This window comes from Simochromis diagramma, unplaced genomic scaffold, assembly GCF_900408965.1.
Source record: "Simochromis diagramma unplaced genomic scaffold, fSimDia1.1 OVJJ01000302.1, whole genome shotgun sequence".
NCBI lineage: Eukaryota > Metazoa > Chordata > Actinopteri > Cichliformes > Cichlidae > Simochromis > Simochromis diagramma.
The window spans coordinates 12926981-12952612 of NW_024386792.1; the positions used below are offsets into that span (position 1 = coordinate 12926981).

Genomic DNA, 25632 nt, shown 5'->3' on the forward strand with positions numbered 1-25632 from the left:
TTTGAACTGTGAATCTTGCAAAGCTACTCTAGCAGACTCCCACATAGAAAAATGTACTTAGAAATGAGTAAAGGTCCCTTTCTAGGTGGTTTTCTAACAAAGTGCTGAACAGTTCCTCTAAGAAAAGAACTTTTTTATGTTTATTAGAGGAAAATGCTTAGCATAGATGACATTAATTATGTGTACACTGTTCCTGTACTGTACTGTACTTCAGTGAAGTCCAAGAATAAAAAATTTAAAGCTGGAAAAGACCATAATAGGTCTGCTTTACTCTTTCAAGTAAGAAATGACCGTGAGAGATATGTGATAGATGATTATATTAATCTCTGTGTAGTCCAACCATAGCCAGTGTCACAAGCTCTGGCTACGGCAGTGCTGCAGGCATCTACAAAGAGAAGGCCTGCTTCAGTTTTTTCTCCCTGTCTCCCTTTTGTCTGCAGTGTTTGCTCTGGATTTGAGTGGTTCTTCTGGCGTTGGAGTGCTGTCGGCCCACGCCCTATAATGCCAACCTCTGTTAGAGAAAGATCTGGGTCTGTGCCACCACCGGTAAGATGAGGCCTATGCTAGTGTTATGGGCGTGCCAATTTCACCTGTTGAGTCATGCCACTATCGTATATTCATCGCCAGCCTATTTGCTGCGTGTGCAAAAATTAATTGCTCGTAGTTTTTGCACACCAAACGGTTTGGTGTGGCAGGTGCAGGCATCACATATGCATGTATAAAACAGATGTGGGTGCATTTGCTCACAGTCATTCAGCCTTTCTGCTGACTCCCTCCCCCCTCCGTCATGGAGTCGTCTGTTAACACCCAGTTCACCAACACTCATATCCGAGGACTTAAGCTGTTGAATCGCAGGCAGATGAAGAGAAGCCACGGTGCATGTTGCGCCGCTACCCCTGTTACCTATATTTATTCTCTGTCTCGTCATCACTCTGCACAACTCTGTCGTCCACAGGCTTGCTGTTGTGGCACATTTATCTCTGTAAAGATGGGTTCACATAACCATGAAAGAGCTATTTTTTTGTAAGCCGAGCTGGACAGAAAGAAAAGAAGCAACGAGACTTAAAACGTCTCCCTCTGTTCACTGTGCACTACCGATACATATTCATAAAGCAGTTCTTCTCCTTTTGTAAAGTTTCTTTGATAAAATATTTTGACAGTGTTGCCTAATTTGGAGCAAGAGCAGAGGCCTGCACTGACTTGCTGTAATCTAAAACCCAAATACAAGCCGATAGTTACTGAAGTAAATCTTCCGTTTCAAAATACCTCAATATTTAACATCGATCATACTTCTCATTCTAGACTTTACGCCCGAATCTGTCTGGTCTCCGACAATGTTTCTAAGAGCTACCGTAGCTACTCCGACGTGTCAGGTCAAACGCAAGCTCTGTAAGCGGACGTGTTCTCGGATACCCAGAACGACCTTTAAGAGTACAAAACGTGGTTATCAGAAGGGTCATTATGGCCACTGCTGAAATTCAAATGCCTTTGGTCGATAATGATGCAGTATTTCCAACATACGCTCGTCAGTCACTCGAGAGCTGAGACATTTGGGGAAAATTTGTGTGACTCAACGCAACTGGAGTAGGTTCAGCTTTGGTAAATAATTCATTTATCATAATTTGTGCCTTATGACGTGTCAAATTACACCAAAGTGGAACGGACCTGGCTTTGATGACAGAATCTAAAAAGCCCATCCCTTGTGAATTTGACCTCAGGCTCACCCGGATTCCCCCCCACCTTCCCTCTGTTCTCGGCTGGTAAAAGAAACGCTGCCTGGTGTTGAGCTGGTGCCTCAGGGACTGATGGCGGCTGAGCAGCAGCCATGAGGGAAGCACACTGTCAGTCCTGTGATAGCCGTATGAGATTCCACATGCTCTGATGAGTAATTCCTCCCTCCCTCTCCATCACCATGTGGTTCGTGGCCCTGAGTCATCGTCCACACTTTCCCTCACTCCCTATCCTCTTGTCTGTCTCTCTCTCTCGACGTGAAGAGGTCTCTTCCTTCAGCGACCGTCCCACAGGGAAACTCAACAGAATAGCCTCCCTCAGATGACTCACTCGCCAACATCGAGAGCTCCACACCATCCGCTCTCCAGCCATGACAGCCCACCACACCACACCCAGGCCTGGATCCCATGTCCTCCACGGCCCGCTTGCCTCTATCAGTGCGTGTCTTCTTGCCTGTCCTTTTCTGTTTTTCTGTCTGCCTGGTAGCCATTTTCTGTGTCTCTCTGCATAGCTGCTGTCTTGTCAAGATGCTTCATTGTTTACCTGTCTTTACACTCCCATCTGTCTGCCTGTATTTCTACCAGCCTGTACTGTACATCGTCATATTCTGAAATTGTTTTTGATATGGCTTCATGCTTGTCAGCTTGACGTATTTGTCAGACTACCTGCCTGCCTGCCGCTCAGTCTCTATATCTCAGTATGTCCCCTGATACTCCAATGCAATGTCAAAACACAGAAGGACACCCAGCGTCGACTTCCCGTCTGCATATTAAACTATAAAGACTGGCACGACTGTAATGGTAATATTATTCAAGTCTGCTGAAGAGAAGCGTTGGATTTGTTAGTAAATAGATGCTTTTGATTTTGCTTGTGCAGTTCTCAGACAGTTGTGCATCCACAGACATGCAGTGAAACTTTTGACAAAGGTTACTGCACAACTGCAGATGGTATCCTTGATTTCACGTGTTCTGCACTTCAAAACATATTGTGATTTCTATGGCTGTTTGAACTGAGGTGAAAAATCTCTGAATGTGACCCGTTCGCATGCACTTAATTGCGCCTCGGCCCTGCAGTGTGACAAGTTGCTCACGGGAAGCTGTTCAAAGATCCTCTACATGCTGCAACAGGAGATTTGTTGACCATTGCAAGAGCAATAAGGATTTTTAGGGGCATTATGACTGGGTTAATAAAACACAGCTGCCCCTAAAAGTCCCTCACTTTTCTTGCTGCCTTTTCTTTCTCTCTCCCTCCCTCCCTCCCTATCTTTGTGTCTCATTCCAAACTTTTGAGATCAAACTACTAGTACATTCGCTGGCTTTTTCAAATGCGATTTGGTGCATGACTCCGGTATCTGTTCAGCCCTGGCTAAAGAAATGAAACAACCTGAAGTGACCACCGTGTCTGGAGTTTGACCTTTTAAAGGGGCTGGGTCATATATTTCACGAAACTGAGCATGCTTTCCAGTATTTATGAATTGTATATTTATAATGGCAGAGTTTTATTGGGATTTGCAGTGACGTTTTTAAAAGGGAGTTGAATGAGTTCAGAGCAGAATTTCCGAGAAGGAGGCCTCCCTGTGTTCATTACAAGTTCAGCTTTCACAGAAAGCATAAACACAATCCGAGGCCGTCACCTTACACAGAGTTTTCTATATGATGCACACGATAACATACACATGCGCTGACTTATGTTCGGAGAGCAGTGAACCCAGTGACCCAGAGCAGAAAACAACCTGGGAATTGTAGGAAAAGTCTATTTAAAGTAAGTCTACAACCCTGCCAACAAATGGTGAGGAGAGAATATGAGACAGCCGTGGTGGAAAAAAAAAAAGAAAAAAAAAAAGATGTAAGCAACACTGTGCAGCAAGTGGTGAGATGAGTCCGATTGGACCTTTTAAACAATGTGAAATGCCACTGAGAGAGGCTTGGCAGGCGGCAGCAGCCAGCACTGTTTAATATCACAATTTTAATCAGCACACTTGGTGACTATCCCAGAGCTCTCCGTAGCCATGCTGCTTATTCAAACCAGGCTCGTTCCACCAAGCCTCCCTTACTAGGCCCTCGGCTCTCATACTCACACTGGCTTGTACTCTCCTGCAGCATATATGGAGAGCTCTTGGCTGGAGTGGTTTTATCTGTTTTCTGTGATGTGTCATTGCACTGTAGTGTGCTACGTTGGAGGGAATCTGTGATGATAGTTGAGCGCATCTCAGCGAATCTTAGGTGGACTAGACACATTTAATGTGTTCTCCCGATTGGATTTTAAATGTACTTTATAGCTATCTGATAAGAGCGTGAAATAGTTCTATATGTAACGCTGCCAATTAGCATTAGGATGCCACAATGAATTTCATTAGAACGCCCAGAGGTTTGCAAGGTGTCAACTTTCCAGTAACTTCAGTCCACAGCTACTTATTATAGACGCAACGAGTAATGGCAGGCTTGTAAAAACAAATGGCCTGCCACTGATCTGTTATACGCAGCCTACAAAACAACTCAGGTTCAAGTATTAAGAGTTTAATAAATAACAGTGACAAAAAAGATCAGCGTAACGACATCCCACCTACTGTGATGTCAGCAGAGTTTGCTCCATTTACAGCACACTTTTAAGTGTGTGTTAATAATCATGGAGGTCTTGTTTTTAAAAAAAAATAAATATCCCATTATTCAGCAAATGTCTTACCTACGTGTCGCTTGCAGCACAGAGATGCCACCACTGCCCTCGGCTCTATTAATTACATAAAGCATCTAGTGTCAGGATGCTAAATTCATTAGTGAGGTATGTACGGCATGCTAGGGTCAGGACAGATATAGAAACAGGCCTCCAAAACAACTTCTTCACCATTTGACACACTTGTTCGACATAATAGAGGAGGCCACTTTAAGATTTTTGACAGCTCTGCCTGTTTTACTGAGATGCGTTTATGTAGAGCTTGAGCTTCAAGTTTCAACAGTAAATTCTGACTTGAGTGCTCATCTGCATTTATTAGTGCTTTGACTGTTGCTATACACCTACTTTCTTTTCTTTTGAGGAGGGGGGGGGGGTAAACAAAAACTAATTTGGCCCATTTTGGAAGAAAAAACGGTGGGAAATGTAATTTGTTTTCAAAATAATTACTCACGAATTGTACAGCTACATGAGAACAGTGGGGGGGGATATCAGAGGGTTTTTTGTCTTGTTTTTTACTCCAAATTATTCATTGTATAAATCGGAAACAACGTCTGCTCTCGGTTTCTGGGTACACTTGACACGCACTCTTCTTTTCCGGGGCTGTATGTAAAAAGTTTAAGCTTGACTAGTCAAACACCTTTTCGCCAATATTAAACAGTGACGTTCACTGTTTGATCTATAGATATATTCAAATGGTTATTTTCACATAACATGACTCTTATGGGTTTTTTCTTTACTTTTTAAAATACATTCGTGTAATTTTCTTGTCCATAAACTTTTAAAATTTAACTAATGTTCGCGTAATTTTGCCTGGAGTTTATATGTGTAGGGATTTCATTAAATGACTTTATGGTCACGTTATGTTAGTGTATTTTTTTCCCTCAGTTTCGCCATAACATTTGCACTAATTATTCTGGGTAACTTTAAGCTATGTATCTGCTTGCAACACAAAGGGTTTACCTCTGCTTTAAAATGCTGTCTGTTCCCTAAGGTTTTTTCTTTTCTTTAATAATAGATACATAGCCGAGGTGTATTGTCTATGACTTGAGGGGGTCACATGAGCCAGAAACTGGGACTTTGTAGGCCAGTTGAATGAAATGAGGACTCACCTTGCCCGCAAAGACCCAGCCTCTGACACACTATCATCAGTCCCGTCGCCGGGGACTGCATGAGGAGGAAACTCCAGAGGTTTACATACTGAAATATCTCTCGACTGCGCGATTTCACTTTCAGAGCAAATAAGAGAAGATTTAATCTGCGCCAGTTCATACATACCCTCTAATCTGCTGCCTGTCGGTGTTCGAAGAAGTAGGCGACACCGTCGGATTGTAGTTACCTGTGTACCGGGCAGGTGTTCGCATCCCGTAGCCCATATGGAGACCTCTTCACGTAATACGCGCCGACTGTCTGGTGGGTTTGTCTGGCTGCCTGGAGGAGATCGCGTCTGCATGCGAAGTTGAACTTCACCGTCCATCCACCACCAGCACCACCGCCGCCCAAGTAATATGTGATCACTTGGTGTTGCACGCATCCCAAATTGAGCAAGATTATCCTTTTGGGGGGGTGGGGGCCGGGAACTGTCTTATGGAATAAGTCGGACAGTCCCCCTGGTCCATCTTTTTTCCTGTCTGTCCAAAGAGGAAAAAACATGCAGACGCAACAGTGTCGAGCCTTGTGCCAGTCTCCCACCTCCCGCCCTCCCTCCCTTCCTTCAAGAAAAAAAAGAGAGAGAGAGGGAGAGAGAGCTTTTGCGTTTCCCAACGAGAGATCCCCCCGTGCGCACCCAGCCACTCACCCAATATCCATTCTGGAAGGGGGGGCGGGAGAAAAAGGCACCCTGCTTGCCCCGCTGCTGCTGCCGCCGTGCTGCAGCTTTTCTAGAGCAGGATATTCCCAAACAGCTGGAAAGAGCTGATATATGGTGCTGCGCCCTCGTGTTGGGCCCTCCCCAAAATGGACCGGTACTAAGTGCTAACCTGGTTATTTTCAGCGCGTCACTGGCTCGTTTCCAATTATAGGTTTCCGACAGCGGCACAGCAAAGTGACCCCGTAGTCTTTACTACACTGCCCGAGGACCTGAAAACGATCGAGCACCACATACAGAGTAAAAACCCGAGCATGTGCGTTTGCTTCTGAACTGCACACATTCCTGCGGTGCGTTGGCTTGCCCGTCCACATGCGCCACAGAGGCCCCCGCGCTCAGCTGCGGTGTCCGGCGGCTCCGCGGCGGCTCGTCTGCGCCTCTCTCAAGGTGTTCCCCTTTTACCGATGCTGTGCGGGAGGCTATATACATCCCAGGTTCATCACACCTCTCCCGTTACCTCCCCGACCGGCAACGCGTTAGTGTGCCGCGACACCTGCTGGCTACAGCGCGACGTGACACTTCATCGTTCTGTGCATGTTTCAAATGTAACCTGTATTGTTTCACGCAGATCACCGATCACGTGTCGCTCCACAGCAGGTGGTAATTACGGCGTGACAGCTGGATTCAGTCCGTGGCTCCGTTAAGTATTTTCAGTGAGATCATGACGGGTGTGTGTTTAGTTATAGTGCTCTGTGGGCCATTATTCCAGCCTCTCTGACTTCTTTTACTCACTCTGGTCAAATATCTGTTGGTATTCTCTTTAGTTCATCTCATGTTCTTTGCGTCATTTGCTTCTGTTTGTTCTTTCGTTTTCAGCTCTTTTGCAGTTAGTTATATTCGTTTATTTCGTTATATTTTTACTATATTGTTTGATTATTCTCTCAGCAACATTTCATTCTCCTTTGATCTTTTACATTTTGTTCTACATTACTTACACACAATAGTCTATATTACATATCACATCTATTTGACGTGTGATAGGCCTACTATATTCTATATCTCTGACATCTATTATATTTTCAATAAATTGTATATAAATATTGTATTTTCTATTACATTCAAGTTTTTTGCATAATGTGAAGGAGTACTGTCTTCATTTTTGTTTTGATGACAGTAAAGAATACTGAATCTAGTTTCTGAGGTTCAGAGGTTAAGGTTTGGTATTATCATCGGTGCCTGATCAGAATACATGAACACTAAAACATTAAATTATAATCCAGTGCTAAAATGTTTATTTTTAGTTGAAATATGGTTTCATTGGTGCCATGGATTGCATGAGAAGTGGACAGGACGTGAGGAAAAGGGTTAATAAGAAGTTGGAGCAGCTCGGTGAGGGTCAAGAGGTCACTGGACAACCAGCTCTCCATCACAGACAAACTACCTCCCCCTCTCCTACTGCACAATACGGACGTAGCGGGACACACTTCTCCCTCAAACTTCTTCAATCCCACTACCATAATGAATGTTCTGGGAAGTCATTCCTACCCTTCCCTTTTAAACTTTACAGCAGCTCTCCTTTTTGTGGTGACAGGTGATCACACCTGTCCACACACACATACCTCTATATCAAACCTCCTTCCTGTTGTTTGTCAGACTTATAGTGTGCATGGTAATGCCATTTGCACTGCTCTTTGCTGGAATTGTCTCTTGCACATTTTCAGTGTTATTTTTTTATTTAATCCCACTTATACTGAAAATCCTATTCTCTCAATGTTGCATAAAAAACTGCACTCCCTTGCATCATAAGGCCTTTGACGTGTGGCTGTGGTACTTTCAATAATAGTGGTTTTATTGTTAATTTCACTGTTATCATTATTATTATTTATGGTGCTGCTGCTGTAACACACCGAATTTCCTTGTGGAAGTATCTGTCTTTCTTTCCGTTACTACTGATGGCTCCAGATTTTTGGTGAGATGTGTATTAGAGGAAACGGTAATTAAAGGGCAGGAAGTGGGATCAAACAGGCTGCAGCCCTGATGGAGGACTTCCCTTTAAGTACAGCTGCAGCTGTTCTCATGCTGGCTTTGTACATCTGATTTGTCCTTTTTGCCCCTGTGTCGTTTTTAATGATGAGTTTGAATCTTGTGTGAAAGTTTTCAATGTTTGTGCGTTATTGTAGTCTCTGTTCTGATCATTTATTCAGTTCTGTTGAGTTCTACTCGGTCCTGAGCTCATGCTCCACTTTTAGTCTTGCTGCTGACGCTCCTGTGTGACGCCCTCACAAGGCATCAGTCAGCTGCTTCACCTCACATCAAAAGCCCATAGTAATAACACCGGAAATTGGAGGATTTCTTATCAAAATAAACGTATGACCTGACGCTCGGTACTAAAGAAGCTATTATTAATAAGAAAATCAATGATAACTTTAACCCGGTGTATTCAGGTGTTAGAGCCTTTCTCCAATAAATATATCTGTTGCCGTGGCCTCATTCCCTCATTGAGTGTTGCTATTATCGATTTAAATAGATAACTATTTAATTTTAAAGGTTCGGTCCGGAAGCGATGCCTCCGATCGAGGTGGACTTCTCGCCAACCAGCAATGACCGATTTGGTTCCTGGCAAGAACACGCAGGTTTGCCACATAAACAAGATAATTCATTACTCCAGAAACAGCAGGACGGATGTTCATCATCGGCCTCATCATCGCTGTAGCATCTGACACTTGTCGGTGAGTTTTGGCTCCGTTTCGGAAACGTCTTCGTCGCGTTAGTGTTACAGCCTGAGCGGTTTGTGCGCAACACAACAACACGTCCCCCCTCAAACTGTGGATTAGGCGTGAGGTTTGCGAGGTTACTGATCCCACAAGGCCAAACGCTGTCATGCTCGTAATGCCAAGAATCCAGTGGGTGCGTGACGTCATCGCGCGTTGGAGTAAGGTTCGCGTTGTTTTCAGTAAAAAGTGCGAAAAAGATACGAAAGTTTAAAGAGGAATATATCAGTAGTTGATCGTTTTCGTGTCAAGAGTTAAAAATTGGGTTAGTTTCATCCGTTAAAAGAGTCGTTATCGGGTTATTTCATTAGCAAAATAAAGAAATATATAATTTAAAGTCATCGCTTTTGTTTCAGTGAAATAAAAATCACGCAGTAAATGTTTAATTTTTAGCTGTGAGTTGGTAGAGTAAATTATGAAAGTGTGTACTTGAGCACAGGGGGTATTTATCTATCAGCATAAAACATGTTGACGGTTCCGACTTAATCCTTAAATTTTGGAGTTTTGTTTTATTTTTGTTTTTATTTTATTTTATTTATTTATTTTTCCAATTTCATTTTAGACTTCATGTTGGGCATATTTTTTTGTGATTTTCTTCCTTTTTGGAGGTAATAGAGGCAACCCAAACACATGCGATATCAGTGGAAAGCAAGGATGTCCAGGATGTAGTAAGATATCTCAAATAAGTCAAAAGATAGAGACCAAGACGAAATGTCCATTACAGAGGACATAAATGAATAGGCTGGTTCTCAGGAGAATATATTAAAGTTCTCTGTTGGATACAATAGAATGCAATAATATCGAAAAACAAATTATCATTAATATTATACAATTATGTTTATTCTGAAGTTAAAAAGCAAATTTTCTTTATCATTATTAAATTAATAAAAAAAAATACAGTAATTGCATGATAATTATTAACGTACCTCAATCGCTTAAACAGAAGAGTTTCACTTGCAGACTGCCATCCATCCATCCGTTTTCCTTGTCTTATCCAAGTGGATGTGCATGTCTTCCCACTCCTTTTCAGATACACAAACTAAATCTGAAGGTGTTCTGAATAAATTAAACAAAACAAAATTCAGGGTCTTGGTGTGGCTGGAGCTCACTCCACAGGTAGGGTGGACAGGTAACCTGTGTGTTGCAGGCTAAAACATAGACTAGCATTTACACCTTTCTTTCACCTTTATGTCTGTGGACTGTGGGAGGAAGTCCAAGTAGCCAGAAAGATCCCACACAGGCACGTGGAGAAAATGCAAACTCCACACAGAAACCCTCAGATTTTTCAGTAGTTTGGTTTATTTAAAACCTGATTTGTGTGATATTTTCTGTTCGTGGCTGTAGAGCTTTAACTGTATTTGCCGTTTCACAGGCAGTCATTATGCCCACACATCGCCATCTCCTCGCTGCACCATGTGTCACCCTCTTCTCTTGCTCTCTCTTTAGTGCAGCAGGGGCCAATAAGCAGCGGATGCGGTGGGCGTCCAGCTGCAGGCGGCCCTCTCAATGGTTTCTCCCACCATGAAGGCGCTGGTGGATGCCGTATGGGCGGTGTGGAGCATCGGGGTCTCCATCTATGACTACATCCACACCAGTGCGATGGAGGAGCGCATCCACGCCTTGGAGAACGTCATCACCATCCACCAGTTTGTGATTGGGCTGTTGTCTGCTGGCGTGTTGGTACTCTTCACCTACATCTTCTTTAAAAAGCTCTGAAGATGTGTGATGTGGAGGGCTGGGGTTGGCATGTGGGAGGTGATGTAACCAGAATTTTGGGTACATTAGAAATGCTCACAGGAGTCGTGGTTCTCGGTTTTGGTGTTCATGGAAGGTACGTTAGTATAGTTTCAGGTTTTTCTTTGTGTTTTTTGGAGGGGGAACACATACAAGCATATACTGTATTTATTCCTAAAATAAGAAAGGTGGTAGAAATGTGGAAAACACTAAAGATCATCAAGGTATTAAGTTCATTTTTAACTGTTTTAAAATGTGGTCCAACTTTTTTTCCTAAACATGTTTGGAGGTTAAAACGCGCTGAAGTACACGCCTTCTAATAAGCGTCCAACTATTTTTAAAAGGCTACAATAGATTGAAGTTGAAATTCATCTGCTGATATTCATAAAATGTTAACTTTTTTTTTCTTTTAATAGCTAAAATACTGAAATTGTAACAGTTTCCACAAATTTAAGGGTTATAAATCCTTAAAGACCACCATGAGCTGATATGGCTCCCCTTGCACTCTATTGCAGATTTTGCAGACTGAAGCTGCAGAGTAAAATGTACCCCTCACTGCATTAATATTTCTCAGGTTAGCTTCCCCCCACCCCACCCAAATTTTAGAAACAGGAAACCCAAGTAGCTCAACTCCACTTACAGAGAAATTTGCAGCTCTGCTTGTTTTTGTAGTGGGATCATTAAACATACCACTTTCTGCCTTAATTAATATTTTCATTCAATGAAAATTCAGTTCAGGACAGAGATGATGTAGTTTTGTCTCAAAGATCTTCTACAGAGGACTGTCATTAATTTATCTCAAGCTCCCCCCAAAACTGCCACATGGACCTCATGTTAACAACCTGTAGGGTGTTAAGAGTAAACGCCCTCACACTCTCTGTATTTATCATTTTCAGTTAAACATGCTTTTGTCTAGTGATACAATTTGATACTGTAAGTCTACATGTGTATTTTCTACTAGATTTTAATGTGTAACATGATCTATTTATAAGCTTTTTCCATTAATATTGTTATACCTCATAACTTTCCTACATTGCTGTATAAACTGTAACAATTTAAAGTGTCCTTACACACTGTAAATATATTTTGATGTTGGCAGGTGTGGGTTTTTTCCCTTTTAGTTGGCCTTGAACTCAACATACATGTGCTATTCCCTCACAGAGTACTGCTGCTGCTGCTTCGTATTTATGGTTTGACCTTTAAAGTCAACATTTTGTACCATAAAAGGTGAGAATTAAGTGATACTTGATACTGACAGCAAACAATGTGTGATGTAAAGTATGCTTCAGAGGATAAAAGGATGTTTTTATCAAAATAACCGCTGCAATCTATAAGTGTTGGAACAGTGAGAGCTACCGTTACATGACTGCTTCGTTAAGAAAAAAGTGGTTGTGTAATTTTACTGCGTCAGACAGACCATAACCCGAGAAAACACCCAAGAATGAAAGACTGTTTTAATATCATCTTCATAACAGCATTAAAATTTATCTTCTCAAAATGACAAACGTGTATTTAATGACTCTGGGCGTCATTACTGTGGGGTTAACAAACGCAGCACAGACCTTAAAACAAAAACGAATACCTGTTGTAAATTACGGCTGCAATCGATAAGAAAAAAACAAGTCTGTGAAAATGAGAATTGTTCTTGTAACATGGCTGGAACCTTTAAAGAGGAACGAGCAGGGTTTATTTTGAATGAACCGCAAACAACAGAAACTGCAAAGCTGGGAACGAAAGAAATTCAGCACGGGACCAGTCTTCAATTAGACTGGGAGGAAGAATCACTCAGAAACGTGCTTGTTCGTCAGCTGACAAACCTCCACAAGGTATTTGTTGTCTGAACTCACAGCCTTGTTTTTCTGCTACTTATAAGTGTCCAGTCTGAAGGAGTGCATGTTTGGAAATGAATCTTTCTACACTCTCTCCTTCCAGAAACTTCATGGCTCTCCAGTGGATCTTTCCACAGTTCTCTGGCTGGCCGAGGGGTCCGAGTTCCTCGCGGATGTACTGCAGCCACAGATCTTTAGAAAAACGAAACAGGAAACAGTTATGTTAAAAAAAACTAAAGGTTCTTAATCTAATTGTATCTATCCATACTTTTACACTACAAGGACAGAAGTATTGAGCCACATCTCTATAGAGCTTATAGCATTACAAGTGTGGTACTGTAACATGCCACTCACTGTCTTCCTCCCTGAGCCTGGCTCTGCCAGCGGTTTCTTCCTGTCACAAGGGAGTTTTTCCTCCCCACTGTTGCCAAGTGCTTGCTCGAAGGGGATCATTTGATTGTTGTTGTTTTCTACATAATACTATTTATTTTTTCCTTTAATATAAAGTGCGTTGAGGTGATTGTTGTTGTGAGTTGGGTCACCAAGTGCAAGGGCACATAATGCACCGAGACCTTCATGCCATAGGTTTCCATGGCTGAGCAGCTCCTGTAGGTGTAATATGGAGGTGGCCCGGTATTTTCCATCTCGTCTAACTTTGTTCTTTAGCAATACAGATTCTCTTGAACGTGTTTTGCTCTTGTCCTCTGACTCAGTCTGATCAAATAACTAACTGTTGATTAGCTGTTCAGTCCAAACCTGTATTTGATTTGTGCTCACATAACACACAAAGACACATCCTCTCGTTTTGGCGATCTCTTTTTTAATCTCTTCCTCTAATTTGTAAATACTGTTCCTGCTGTTCAACCCCTCTGTTGGAATTCATATTTTTTATATTGTCATTTATGCTTAGAAATATATAATCATTTGTATGGTGATAAAAATCATATCCTTACTAGGTCTGATAAGATTCTGTGCGCGTGTGTGTACCATGAGTTGAGAGGAAGCAGCCTCGACGTTATAATTTCCATTATAGCTTTAGAAACCAGAATTGTTCTGTTTCTCATAAGTGCGAGACTTCACACCTTTAAATGTTCGTCTGAGACATGACCTGTTGCAAGTTCCTGTTCTTATCATTTAGCGAGACGCTTACTTCTGCCTTTCTGCATACCTCATACACACAGTTTAAGTTCATTGAAAGGTCGTATGTCTATGTATGGTACAGCTGTAAACACACCCACACACACAGAATATAGACACTGATGTTGTTCAGATATGCCTGCTTAAGAATGTCACATGTATTTGTAATTGCACATTCATGAATGATTGCTTGCTGACAATAAAAAAAGGGCTGTAGCGAAGGAATCAGTTGAAGTTGGCTAAGGACAGGTGAAGGCCTGGGCTGACTTCCCTCGCGAGCCACAAAGACAAAGAGCTCTGTCTTGCCTTGTTTTGTCGTGCAGTTATTGTGTGTCTCGTGTTCCAGCGGGGTTTGTGCCTAGATAAACCCAACACCCTCCACCACCCCAGCATCCACCTGGGTCTGTTTGTATTAATGGGGAGCAATGAGCTCACAAACTTTAATATTCTTCTTAAAACTTGAGCTTGCTGGCTGAGCTGAAAGCATAAATAACACCAGCTTTCCGGTTCATTCCAGCTCCTTAAACTGATTTAAATTCACCTTCATTGGAGGTGCCGAACTCCTGCAGCACCCTCTCATAGTAGTCCCTCAGATAGTTCATCTTTGGATTTTCCTGAAAAAACAACATTGTAATCACATTAATTGTTTTCACTTATCAGCAACATCAAAGGTATCTTTCCAGTGTCAAACTATCAATGAAGTCAGAACAACATAAACATTATAGTTGGTGGCAGGCAGAAGAATGAGGATGTCACTGGGCTTCATATACGTACTTGTTCCTTCTCGATTTGAATCATTCTGGTGAAAAACTCCTTGGACAATGGGCGGTTTTCCTGTAAGCTACATAAGAAAAATGCAATTTAATTAAAAGGTATTAAAGATCCTGAACGTTTATTTTGCACCTGCAGGTCAGTGCTTTGAGACGCGTTAAACTTATATGTTCCTGCTGCATTCATCACCTAAATTAAAAACTACATGAGCAGACAGAGTTATCTGATTTTCACCTTGTAAAGGTCTTCCTCGCCTTCTTGTAGCCTCCAGTGGAGTAGGACCAATCGAGGTAGCACTCTTTCATCTCCATGGCAACAGCCGGGACTGCAGACAGCAGACCTCTCTGGGAACAAGCAAGAGAACAAACTGTCTGCAAGGCATATCCTCATTTCAGAGGCAAAAACACTATTAATCTTGCCTGCTTTAGCTTTTATTGTTTACTCTTTATCTCATCTCTAGCTTATTCAGCCTTTTCTGATCACAGTCTGTCTGCTGTACTTTATATTACAGTGCAGGATCATATTTTATCCTGTCATTAACTTCTTATGTTGCGCATTTCATTTCTAACAATTCAAAACTGTGTTTCAACGTAACTCTTATCGATAAAATATCGGTGTAAACAAATCCACAAAAAATGAAGTGGATAAATTGCTCTAAATGCTGCAGGCTATAGCAAGATCACACTGCAGCTGTTCAAACGGCTGGATTCAGGTGCACTACCTTGAGGATGGCTTCTGTCTCCTCGGCACTCTGGCTGGCCTTGCTCCACTCAAACTGCAGCTGCCACAGTGGTAGACTCTCCTGTCAAGACAAGACACGGTTACATGAATGAGCTTCACCCACCTTAAAAAATGTGAATGTACCTTACATTAATATTACGCCTGTTCATTAATAAGCAACCATTAGGCGCACGCATTTTGTTCAGACACAAAACTTTCACGACTTAACACTGATGAATAACAACAACGTAAAACACGTGTCTGTCAATAAAAGAACTTCTGGATTATCGTGAGTTTGTATTAGAGGTGCCTCACTGTTAAAACACTTAAGCAGTGTTGACAGTCCAACCTGGGATATCTGTCATCAGACTGAGTGTTTCTATTAAACACTAATGTCAATTTTAAACTGGCACATCATTGCTAGCTTGTAAGAAACACAGCTACCAATTGGGTGGTCAGTTCTGATCTTTTCTAGTAAGTGGGATTAGTATCATTTAAAGTAAATATAGGAAGTGAGGGACACTATGCATCATCCGGTATGACACTACAGCTGATATTCACATTTGAGAAGCAGCAGGAACCAGAAAGTATTTGGCCTTCTCAGTCTCCAGTGAATGTGTCAGAGCATGCAAAGCTCAGATCAGAATTAGTTACCGGGTTTTGCCATTATATGCAGAGATTTTAAAAATGAATAATCACTCAGGCAGCATCTGTTCTCAGCCAGGAGGGAAGGATCAATATACCTTCTGGAATCGGCATGAGTACAGAATGACAGGATAAAGAGCGTGCTTACATTTTCACCATTGATTTATCTGCACTTCTGTGCTTTTCAATGTGGAAACTTAACATTGTTGGATACACAGGCCTCCAACCCTGGAGGTGTGTGCCACTTCTCCACGCTCAAACAGGGTGTTTTGTTCAAAAGAAAAGACTTGCATAATAAGCAGCTGTACTAATCCTCCTTCTCAGGGCCGTGGACTTATGAAACCCCCACCACAACAATAATCAGCTATTCTATTCACTGCTACAAAGGCCCGCGGCTCAGTCGAGGCATGCGTATTCATAGTTGTACAGAACTGTGCAACTATGAGGGAGGTTCAACAGAAAAATTAAGAAGAACGTTCTGACTACTCTGAAATATAGGAGAGATTGTAAGATAAGGTTTAATTCACCACTGACCAGAAGAGTACATAAGAAATTCTAAACGCTAATTTATAAGGTCAAACTGAGCCGAGATGGAAATCGGGCTTCAAATTATTAATGGTCAGACTCAGGCTGCTGCGTGGCCTCCCTAAATATTCTCCCTTTTTTTTCCTGTCTGCACTGAACTGATTAACTGCTATTAATTTCTATCTGCTCTCTTCTGTAGTTGGCACCTTCTTCTCTGTCCCCTCTTTCCTTGTACCCGTCTGCATGCGTTTCTAATTCTGGACCTGCTGTTCCTGGTCCGTATTTATTGGCCCCATCAACCTGCAAAATGTCTTTTTAATATATACACATGCATGTCTACCGTTTCCCTTTATTCTCTCTGCACTTGACACTTGTGACAGATTCCTGCCCTAAACCATAACAGCCCCCAGCTTCATCATTGGGGTAGCTTTTACCTTTAAAAAAGGTAAATTGATACACAAATATCTGCACGATTAAATTTAGTTTTTCACCTGCCTTCATGTGCGCTCACATACAGGCAGATGAAGACAGTTGAGGAAATTAATATGACTGAACAGAGACTAATTAGGCCAAGGAGATGGCCCACTTATACAGCACTGCTGGTGGCTAGTGTGTGTATGTGTGTGAGTGAATCCATATGTCTCTTTTCTCCAAGGACAACAATTAAAGCGGTGCTGCCACTCAGTGTGCTGAACAGTGTTTATGTGATAGTGTAAGATGAGAAAATTACTGAACCCCATTATGTGATTTCAGAAAAGCAAACGTGGCTCTCCCGATCCAGTGTGTGTGTACCTTGGGATTAACGTGTTTGAGAGCGTCCTGGAAACACCGGCCTATGTCTCGGCTCCCTAGCTCCATCAGCGTCTGCAGGCTCAAACTCCACATGGTCACTGATTGGCTGTAGCGCTGCGTGGCTGTCATGGCAACGCTTGCTGCTCCCTCAGCATCTCCCGATGAGAGCAAGATTTGGAGCTGGTCACGTGGACAACATCAGGTTGGTTGATTCATACATCAGTAAAATGCAAGGTATCGTTTCCTTTTTGAATATAACCTGATGTTAAAGGAGTTTTTCGACTATCACCATTTTCAGTTTTTTTAAACAATTTCAGTCCCATTACCAGACAAACTAATAATCCTACACAGGAAACATAGCAATTGATTTAAAAAACACAGGCTTACAACCACCAGGATATCCATAAAGCCACCATGTGCTGGGTCTAAATGTGCACTCTGTTTACTTTGTTATTCATTATTGCTGGACAATGTGTGTTTGTCGCACCACCAAATAAATTAACAAACAAATACAGCTATTAAATAACAGTCACACAAACCCATAAATCACTCAGAGTGCTTGGTATTAGCCTCTAACCACTAGGCCAACAATTACCACATTTTTATTCTAATTGAGATTCTCATCATAGAACTGGTTTCATTTGCCTGAACGTCAGTGTGTTAGTAACTTCTGGCTGTCGGCCTCAGTTGTTTCTGCTTTTCCAATAACATGTTGTGTTTTCGGTGCAGTGCAATTACATTTTCATTCCGTGTTACCTCTGCTAGTGTATATCTGAAAGAAGAGACGACTTGCAAGGTTTTAAAGACGTTTGCTGTTCCTGTCAGACTTTGCCTGGCGCTGCTCTTACCCGGCCAAAACGAAACGTGGTTTGAGCGAAATGAGAGCCGACAGGTCATCATTCAAATAAAGAGAAGACAGGCTTACGGGTGCCTAAAATTCCATTCACACATTGAAAAGAGGCTTTATCTCACCCAGTTCTTGTAGTAATTCTCCTTCAACAGCGAGCAGTCATGGGCACGCTGCAGCACTCCCAGCAGCCTCTCCTGCCTCTGTGATACAAACACTTGTTTTTACTCCAGAAAACACTGAAGCCATTGAAATTTCTCAGCGTACCTGAGGAGGAAATAACTTCAGGCCAAACTTAAGGACTTTTCACTTACTTTTTCTTTCAGCTCTTGGACGTTGGTCTTCCTTTTCATCCTTTCCAACAAGAAGGCCACGTAGCAGGTCCACATCGGCTCTGGGAGGCAAAGCAGCGGTTTCTTATACTAACGGAAGCAGTGAATGAATACATGCAGGAACAACGATAACATTTTACAACTTTCTGGGCTCCTTCTTGGAGGTTTTGACCAAAATAAAATTCTTCCATTAAAGCTTTTAACCCACTGCCAGCATGTGCAAATTAAATAAAAGAACAAGAAGAGAACAAGAAGAGATCATTCTTGTTTTGGTAATATGGGTGCATTGACACATAAAAAAGCTACACACACGCTCAACTGCACATTAAAGAAAATACCTAATCAGCCAATCATATGGCAGCAATTCAATGCATGTAGGCATGCAGACATGGTCAGGAGGGCCTGCTGAAGTTCAAATTGCGCATAAGAATGAAGAAGGTGATTTAAGTGATCTCTAGGATTTACAGAGAAAGGCCAGAACTCATTACAGACGTGGGATGCAGAAGAGCATCTCTGATGCACAGATGACACTCCCATCAGCTAAGAACAGGGAGCTGAGGCTACAGTTCACACAGGCTCGCTATAATTGGACAACAGAAGACTGGAAAAATCTTGAGTCACAATTTCTGTTGTGACATTTGGATGGCAGGGTGAGGATTTCACATAAACAACATGAAAGCATGGATCCACAAACACTTATGGCTGCTGGCATAATGGTGTGGGAGATGTTTTCTAGGCACACTTTGGCCCCTTGAATACCAACAGAGCATTGTTTAAATGCCACAGCCCACCCGTATGTATTGTTGCTGACCACCCTTTATGACCACAGTGTATCTATCTTCTGATGGCTGCTTCCAGCAAGACAAGGCACGTGACACAAAGCTTAAATCATCTCAAACTGGTTTCTTGAACATGACGATTGTATTTTATATTTATATTTTATTGTACAGCACTTTGGTCAGCCTTGGTTGTTTTTAAATGTGCTTTATAAATAAACTTGACTTGACTTGACGAGTTCGCTGTACTCAAACGGCCTCCGCAGTCACCGCAGCTTTGGGATGTGGGGGTGAACACGAGATTAACTTCATGGACGTGCAGCCAACAAATCTGCAGCAGCTGTGTGATGCTATCAAGTCAACATGAACTAAAATCTCAGAAGAATGTTTCCAGCACCTTGTTGAATCTGTGCCATGAAAAATGAAGGAGGTTTGAGCGTAAAAGGGGTAAGATGTACCTAACAAAGTGGCATCTTTCTCATACTTCTTAGTTTACCCACCAACTTCATTTGCAGATGAAGATCGTTACAATTAATAATTAATCACCAAAGTCTAAATCATGTCTCAACAATTCATTTTAAAATTGAAATATATATATGTTCTCTCTGTGTATCAGGAAGCTCCTACCAGTGTTTAGACTCTTGACGCCCTCCTCATAGACCTGGCAGCAGCGCTCCTCTCTGCGGTTTATATCTGAGGCCCTGCCTTTGGCAGTCTGGAGCTCCTCTCCTGCTCCTGGGGCCTCCAGCTCCCTCTTAGCCATGAAATCCCACGTGGAGCTGTCATCTGTATAGTTAGTCTGTAAGCTGGAAACAAGAGGTGAGATGAGCTTACTGCTTAAAGGTAACACGGAAGTTGAGGAGTTCAGAGTTCATGTAAAAGAGAGTTAAATGAAAGCCTTTTGGAAGTAAATTACTCTTGCAGGATGGAGTCCTGGAGGTCTTTGGTGAAGTCAAAAATAGCCGCTATGTTCAGAAGTGAGATGACAAACTCTGCTTCTGTAGGATGAAAAGATGCACAAGTAGAGACACATGCTAGGTTGTTTCCAAAGCCAATGGCTTGTTCTTACTCACCACCATAAATATTTTTAATAGACAGTTGTCACATTTAGCTAAACTAAGGTCCAATTTTCCCCCAGGTAGCAGGTCAGACATATAAATTCAATATTATGAGACAAAACCTCCTTCGCCGTAGTGGGAACGCCGTCCCAGAACAGTTTTAAGAATGTGACTGCGCCAGAATACATGAAAGTGATCTGCCAAACAATGATCACATCCCAGAAAGCATTCAAGTTGTGCACTGGTGTGTCTGGACTTTTGGTTCAGAGTTATTATTAAAAATAAAAATCTTACACAGTTTTTCCATGAAAAGTCCTTCCACATATGGGAGTCTGTGATTTCAGCGTTTTTTAATAGGTATCCTGTGCTCAGGGTTGATTTCAATTGCCAATTCTTATCCCCGTTTAGTCTTTACATATCCCACTGCTAAAGGAATTCACTTTAATGACAATATAGGTGGTCTTGAACTGAAATAAAAACTAAATAAATAACAGTTTTTAATCTCTTTTTGGCAAATGAAAAGAAGATGCAGAAAGAGTTTAAATCTACGGCTCTACAAATTCTGTGCATTTTATTTAAATAATAAATGTGTTATTTTTAAAGCCCAGATTTACTAAACAGGCCTAAAGATCATGCAAGCACAATCCCTATATAGTGTACACAGGTGTGCTTAGTTTTAGGGCGATTTATAAAAGCTGAGCTGTTTTCTTAACACACAACACAACTGCACTTTAGCATTAAGAGTTTGTTTTTTTAATATTCTCTCTTCTGTTACACCTGGAATTTTCTAACATCTGGGTCTTGAGGAGCAGTTAAGACCCTATGTGCGTTGGAGGAGAGTCTACAGGAGAGAGTGCGACAGCATTATGCTGCTCTTAATATTCAAATGTATTTGCAGCATAAACACTTAAGTTATTTTATATTTTCTCATATTTGCACAGGCCTGTGAATAACCATTGACAAGCTTACCTTTGATTTTCCCTGTAGCATCTTTGTATACAACCTCAGCCAGTTTACCACTCAGGATCTCTGGAGAAAATTCATATTCACCCTGGAAGGTGTGAACAGTGGGTTTTAAATACAACGAGCAGCATATGCGCGCGCTTACTTCCTACTGTTTTGTGTTTGCTTTGTTTCACGCTCACCAGGTCCATCTGAGCCTGCTCCAGCTGAATCTTCTGCTTCCTCAGTTTCTCACAATGCAGCAGCTCCATACGGAAATACTAACACAGAGTGGTTGGAGGATTTTAGATGAGCATGTTTTAAATGAATAAACTGTTGCTTAAAGTTTTAAGTCTGGGTTACCTTAAATATCAATAATAAAAAGAAGATATTTGGCATCTTTTACCTCCTGGTAGACTTTCTTATCATTTGGGTGGAATCGCAGCGCCCTCAGAAACAGGTGTCTGGCGCTCTCAGAAGAATTTCTATCCTCCAGCTCGCTCTTGGCAGCCATGATCCACAGAGCTAAAGCGGGGCGGAAACAGTGTTTATTAACAGCATTCGTCTTGGTCATCTCCAAGATTGCAATCACAGATTTCCTGCCTTGGTTTAATTTATTTTAACGCACATTTCCAGCCACTAAACATCGGCAAATTGCAGTGTGTTTGTAATGCCCCCTTTCTTCTGTACCTGGTTTGTCAGGATGGATGGCAAGCATGGCTGAGAACACCTTGCTGATTTGGCTCTTGGTGGCCTGATGAGTGAAAGGGATCATTATAAGAATGAGAAGACACGGTGTAGAGCAGACTTATCTGACTTGAAGGCAAGTGATGAGATCTTTACATACCCATTTCTTACAGAAAGCAACGTGTGAGAGCCATAGCTGCACATCATCCTGCGGGGGAAAAGAAGACGTGTGACTCTTCACTCCTTTCGGCTTTCATTCCTTTTGTAAATTTAAACCCAATGTAAAAATCTACAATTTTAACTTCTTTTTTTTTTGCCATGTTTGTTAGCAAAAAGCATCATATTACTTTCCAGCAATGGCTCAGTTACACATTAGATAATATCATACAAATTTAGAGGAAAAAATGTCTAAAAATGTTACAAATATTCGATACACATGGCTGAATTTAATAATCTGATGTTATAAATTAATTATTACAACCATACAGAATAATAATTACAGATTACAAATGCTCTATTTACACTACCTTCCACTTATTTGTTGCTCTTTTAAAGATGCTATTTATTCTGTGGATGATGGGGTACTCAATCTCCTCTCGCTTGAACTGGTAGTGTATGTGCTGAAAATGAAAAGGATAGTAGGGTCACTCTCAGGTGTGGTTTCCTGACAAATATAGTTTTTAATCACATGAGCTTAAAATAACAGATTCGGTATGTAGGATACTTACTGCTCTTCTCTTCTTGATCAGCTCTAAAACGTTGATTTCATACTATAAACAAAAGGAGAGTCTCTGAACATGATTCACGATCTTTACTTATTTATTGAAACTTAGAAGAAACATGATGTATCATCACAGCCCCCTACCTGAATGTATGCAATGAAGTCCTCCTTATTTACGATCAGCCTGTGAAGCTTGTACTCCAGGGCTGTTACTCTCTTGATTATTGATCTAAATGAAAAATAGAACAGAAGAATAATGTTGAATCAGTGAGAAGGACTTGCATAAACACACACGGGAATATTTTCACATGGAAATTTTAATACTGACCAACAGTTTTTGTATTAGGAGAAAAGAAAGCACAAAAGAAGAATGGGACATTTCGAAGTCAATTTTAGGAAATACAGCATAAAATGCATTTTTTGTACACTGAATTTACACTCACAGGCAATTTTAGGTGCACCTTGCCAACACTGGACCCCTTTTATCCTCAGAACTGCTTTACGTCTTTGGGGCATAGATTTAACAAGATGCTGGAGACAGTCTTCAGAGATTTTAGCCCGTACTGACATGATAGCATCACATAGTTGCTGCAGTTTGTCAGAGAACATCCATGACCCGTACATTTGGTGACCGTGGAGGCCATTTGAATACAGTAAACTCACTGTCATGTTCAAGAAACTGGTTTGGAAAGATCTGAACTTTGAGACACAGTATATATTATTCTTCTGGAAGTAGCCAAAACAATGGGTACACTATGGTCCCAAAGGAACCTACATGGTCAGCAGGCTGTAGCATTTAAACGATGCTCAGTTGGGGCTAAAGTGTAAGAAAATCAAGGTAAATTACCAGTTTCTGAAATACTTAGACCAGCTACCATGCTACGTCATTTATATCACCTTTGTTACATATTCAGATGCTCAGTTTGAACTTCAGACCACACAGGAAATCAAATTATAGGACTGATCAACTGAATTTAAAGCAGAGCTTTCCATTAGGTCAGCTTTCTGCTCATTGGCTGCTCATTGCAAACAGAACGATTGAACAGCAGGTGAAAGAGGGTACAGGGCTGGGTATTTGCTCTTTCTGACATCATAAAGATCCAACAGTAGAAAAACTGTATTTAAAGCAATCTGGAGCCTAGTTTTACGCTTAAAGAGATTATTTAAACATTAGCCTCATTATTAGTAAAGGGAATAACTCCTAGTAGATAAAAGTTTAACCCCCACAACAGCTGTGGCTCAGGAGGTAGAGCTGGTTGTCCAGCAGTCAGAAGATCCGTGGTTGGAGTCCTGGCTCCTTTAGTCTGCATGTATCCTTGGGCAAGACAGTGTGCCATACATGCATGGCAGAAAAAAAGCACTCAAGCGAACATGCGTGATTTTGTGAGTGAAAGTTATACTAGAAAGTGCATTGATGCCTAACTAGAGTAGAAAAGTGGTATCAAGGTAGCATATTCTGTGACGCTGGACTTCCTGAGTTAATTTTCTTTCCTTTGCCTGGCTTCAAATCACCCTGGGAGTACTACAGAAGCACAACGCGTAGTCTGCACCAGATCTTTCATTCTCTATGCCATTCCTGTATCGAACTTCTTGCCCGACTACTACAGCTTCTGTAATAAATACACCCAGTAAAGAAAATAGAGCTGTGTCCAAGAGACTTCTGAAGAAGAGGTCAAGTGTTGGAAAGTGATGACTTGTTGGGGTGTTTAAGACAGAAGGAATTCTCCTGACAAGTGCTGATTTCTATTGTGATGTTACACAAATATGGTGATGTATCGATATTCCTATAGTGTATTGATCATCACCAGTTACTTTGAGATTCACAACCCTAACACTGATTTTAATTAAGGATGTAAATGTGCAACTATCTGCAGAAGGGATCTTCAATATTTCCTCCTTAAATCTTCAGGACGATATCTTCCATGTATTTCTGCTAACTATAGATGTCAAAAAGTTAAGTTCAGCTGCCCAGATTAATAAAAGCACTTAACTATATTTGCTCTTTATTTTGGGGAATTTTTTTTCCTAAATCATCCAAAATTTAATCAGTAGTAAAAACCGTTTTTTGTTGGGGGTTTTTTGGAGAACAAGAAGATGATCAATAGACTTTCTCAGCTTCATCTCTCGCAGTTTCTCGGCCCTGTAATGTAAATAACTAAATATTTCACAGGTTCGAGGCCCTCTCTGAGAGTGCGTCCGAGAGTACGTGATGGGCTCACCCATCACCTCTTTTGCTATTTTCCTGGAAGACACAGCGTGTAAAGGCTCGGTGCTGCCTTACTTGACTTCTTTCTTGGTGAACAGTCCCACTCTCTCCAGCTGCTCCAGCTCAGGGATTCTGTCCTCGATCCGCTGCTGAACGATCTCCGCCATCTCGTCGAAGCAGCCGTTAAACGCTCGTGTTCAGCTGCTGTTTGGTAAAACCTAATAATGGTATAACAACTGTACACAGAACACCACGAGAGGCCAACTCTATCCCCAATTACACATGTGTGGAAGTTGTGACTAGCGGAGCTTCCGGTTCCGTCTGCAAATAGGTCCGACAGGAAATCTGAGCTGGCGGAAACCTTTGTTAACTCAGAGTTTTAAACTCCCAAACTCCCTGTTTCACAACGTATTAAAGATGAAACGAAAGTTTACCTGTCCTTTTATATTCGAAAACGGTTTGGTGTATGTTTTCTCACCTCAGATTAATTTTGATATACACCAGGGGAACATATAGAGTGGGGAAAGCTTTTTTTTCAGAACTTTATTTGAAATTGTAACGTGAACAGTCAGTCATCCCAGCTCAGTTTGTACAGTAAACATACAGGGCAAACAAGAGTAACAATAAGTATTACAATGAAAATAAGAAGGGTAAATAAATAAATAAAAGGAAAAAAGAGGGATGTGACAGACTTCATAATAGCTTTGTACTTGAAAATTATATCTGTGACAGCTCATTTGTTGAAAATTTCTGAATGAATTTCAATCAATGATGAACCTCTTTTATTTGAAGTTAATTTAAGAGAGTTTAAGTAATATTCAATTTCAAGTAAAAAACAAATTAAATAATGGGGTTGAGTTTTAAATTTTACATTTATGTATGTGGAATTTCCCTAGTAAGATATAAAGATTGACAATGGTACATAATTTTTTTT

The 25632-nt window shown here is 41.3% G+C and overlaps 1 protein-coding gene and 2 long non-coding RNA genes across 4 annotated transcripts in view; 1 reads left to right on the forward strand and 2 right to left on the reverse strand.

The window, feature by feature from the left end:
- LOC120729141 overlaps nt 1–7011 on the reverse strand; it is a 38973-nt gene extending 31962 nt beyond the window's left edge. The window contains exon 1 of one of the 2 annotated variants that reach the window (XR_005694852.1): nt 5677–7011. This is a non-coding gene — a long non-coding RNA (uncharacterized LOC120729141). The remainder of the gene's footprint in view (nt 1–5676) is intronic. The other variant, XR_005694853.1, reaches the window with a different exon arrangement.
- Nucleotides 7012–7318: 307 nt separating this feature from the next.
- On the forward strand, nt 7319–12211 carry LOC120729142. The gene is made up of 2 exons (XR_005694854.1): nt 7319–8934; nt 10423–12211. It is a non-coding gene; the product is annotated as an uncharacterized LOC120729142 (long non-coding RNA).
- utp6 (UTP6 small subunit processome component) lies at nt 12150–25061 on the reverse strand. Its single transcript, XM_040024623.1, has 19 exons — nt 24774–25061; nt 22637–22721; nt 22500–22541; nt 22299–22391; nt 21932–21979; nt 21775–21838; nt 21491–21609; nt 21288–21365; nt 21112–21193; nt 20001–20082; nt 19712–19890; nt 18291–18370; nt 18102–18179; nt 17130–17309; nt 15169–15249; nt 14682–14791; nt 14451–14517; nt 14218–14290; nt 12150–12731 (listed from the first exon to the last, which is right to left on the reverse strand). Exons 1-19 carry the CDS (start codon nt 24863–24865, stop codon nt 12577–12579), a joined length of 1788 nt encoding a protein of 595 aa, XP_039880557.1. The 5' UTR covers nt 24866–25061; the 3' UTR covers nt 12150–12576.
- Between the last annotated feature and the right edge of the window lie 571 nt (nt 25062–25632).

Excerpts from the sequence above, each read along its gene's own strand:
- utp6 (XM_040024623.1), bottom strand. The coding sequence starts at position 24,865 with ATGGCGGAGATCGTTCAGCAGCGGATCGAGGACAGAATCCCTGAGCTG. Across the intron at positions 22,542-22,636 it reads ACTTCATTGCATACATTCAG|TATGAAATCAACGTTTTAGA; the intron begins GTAGGGGGCTGT and ends TTTTGTTTATAG. Across the intron at positions 19,891-20,000 it reads CAGGACTCCATCCTGCAAGA|CTTACAGACTAACTATACAG; the intron begins GTAATTTACTTC and ends TCTTGTTTCCAG.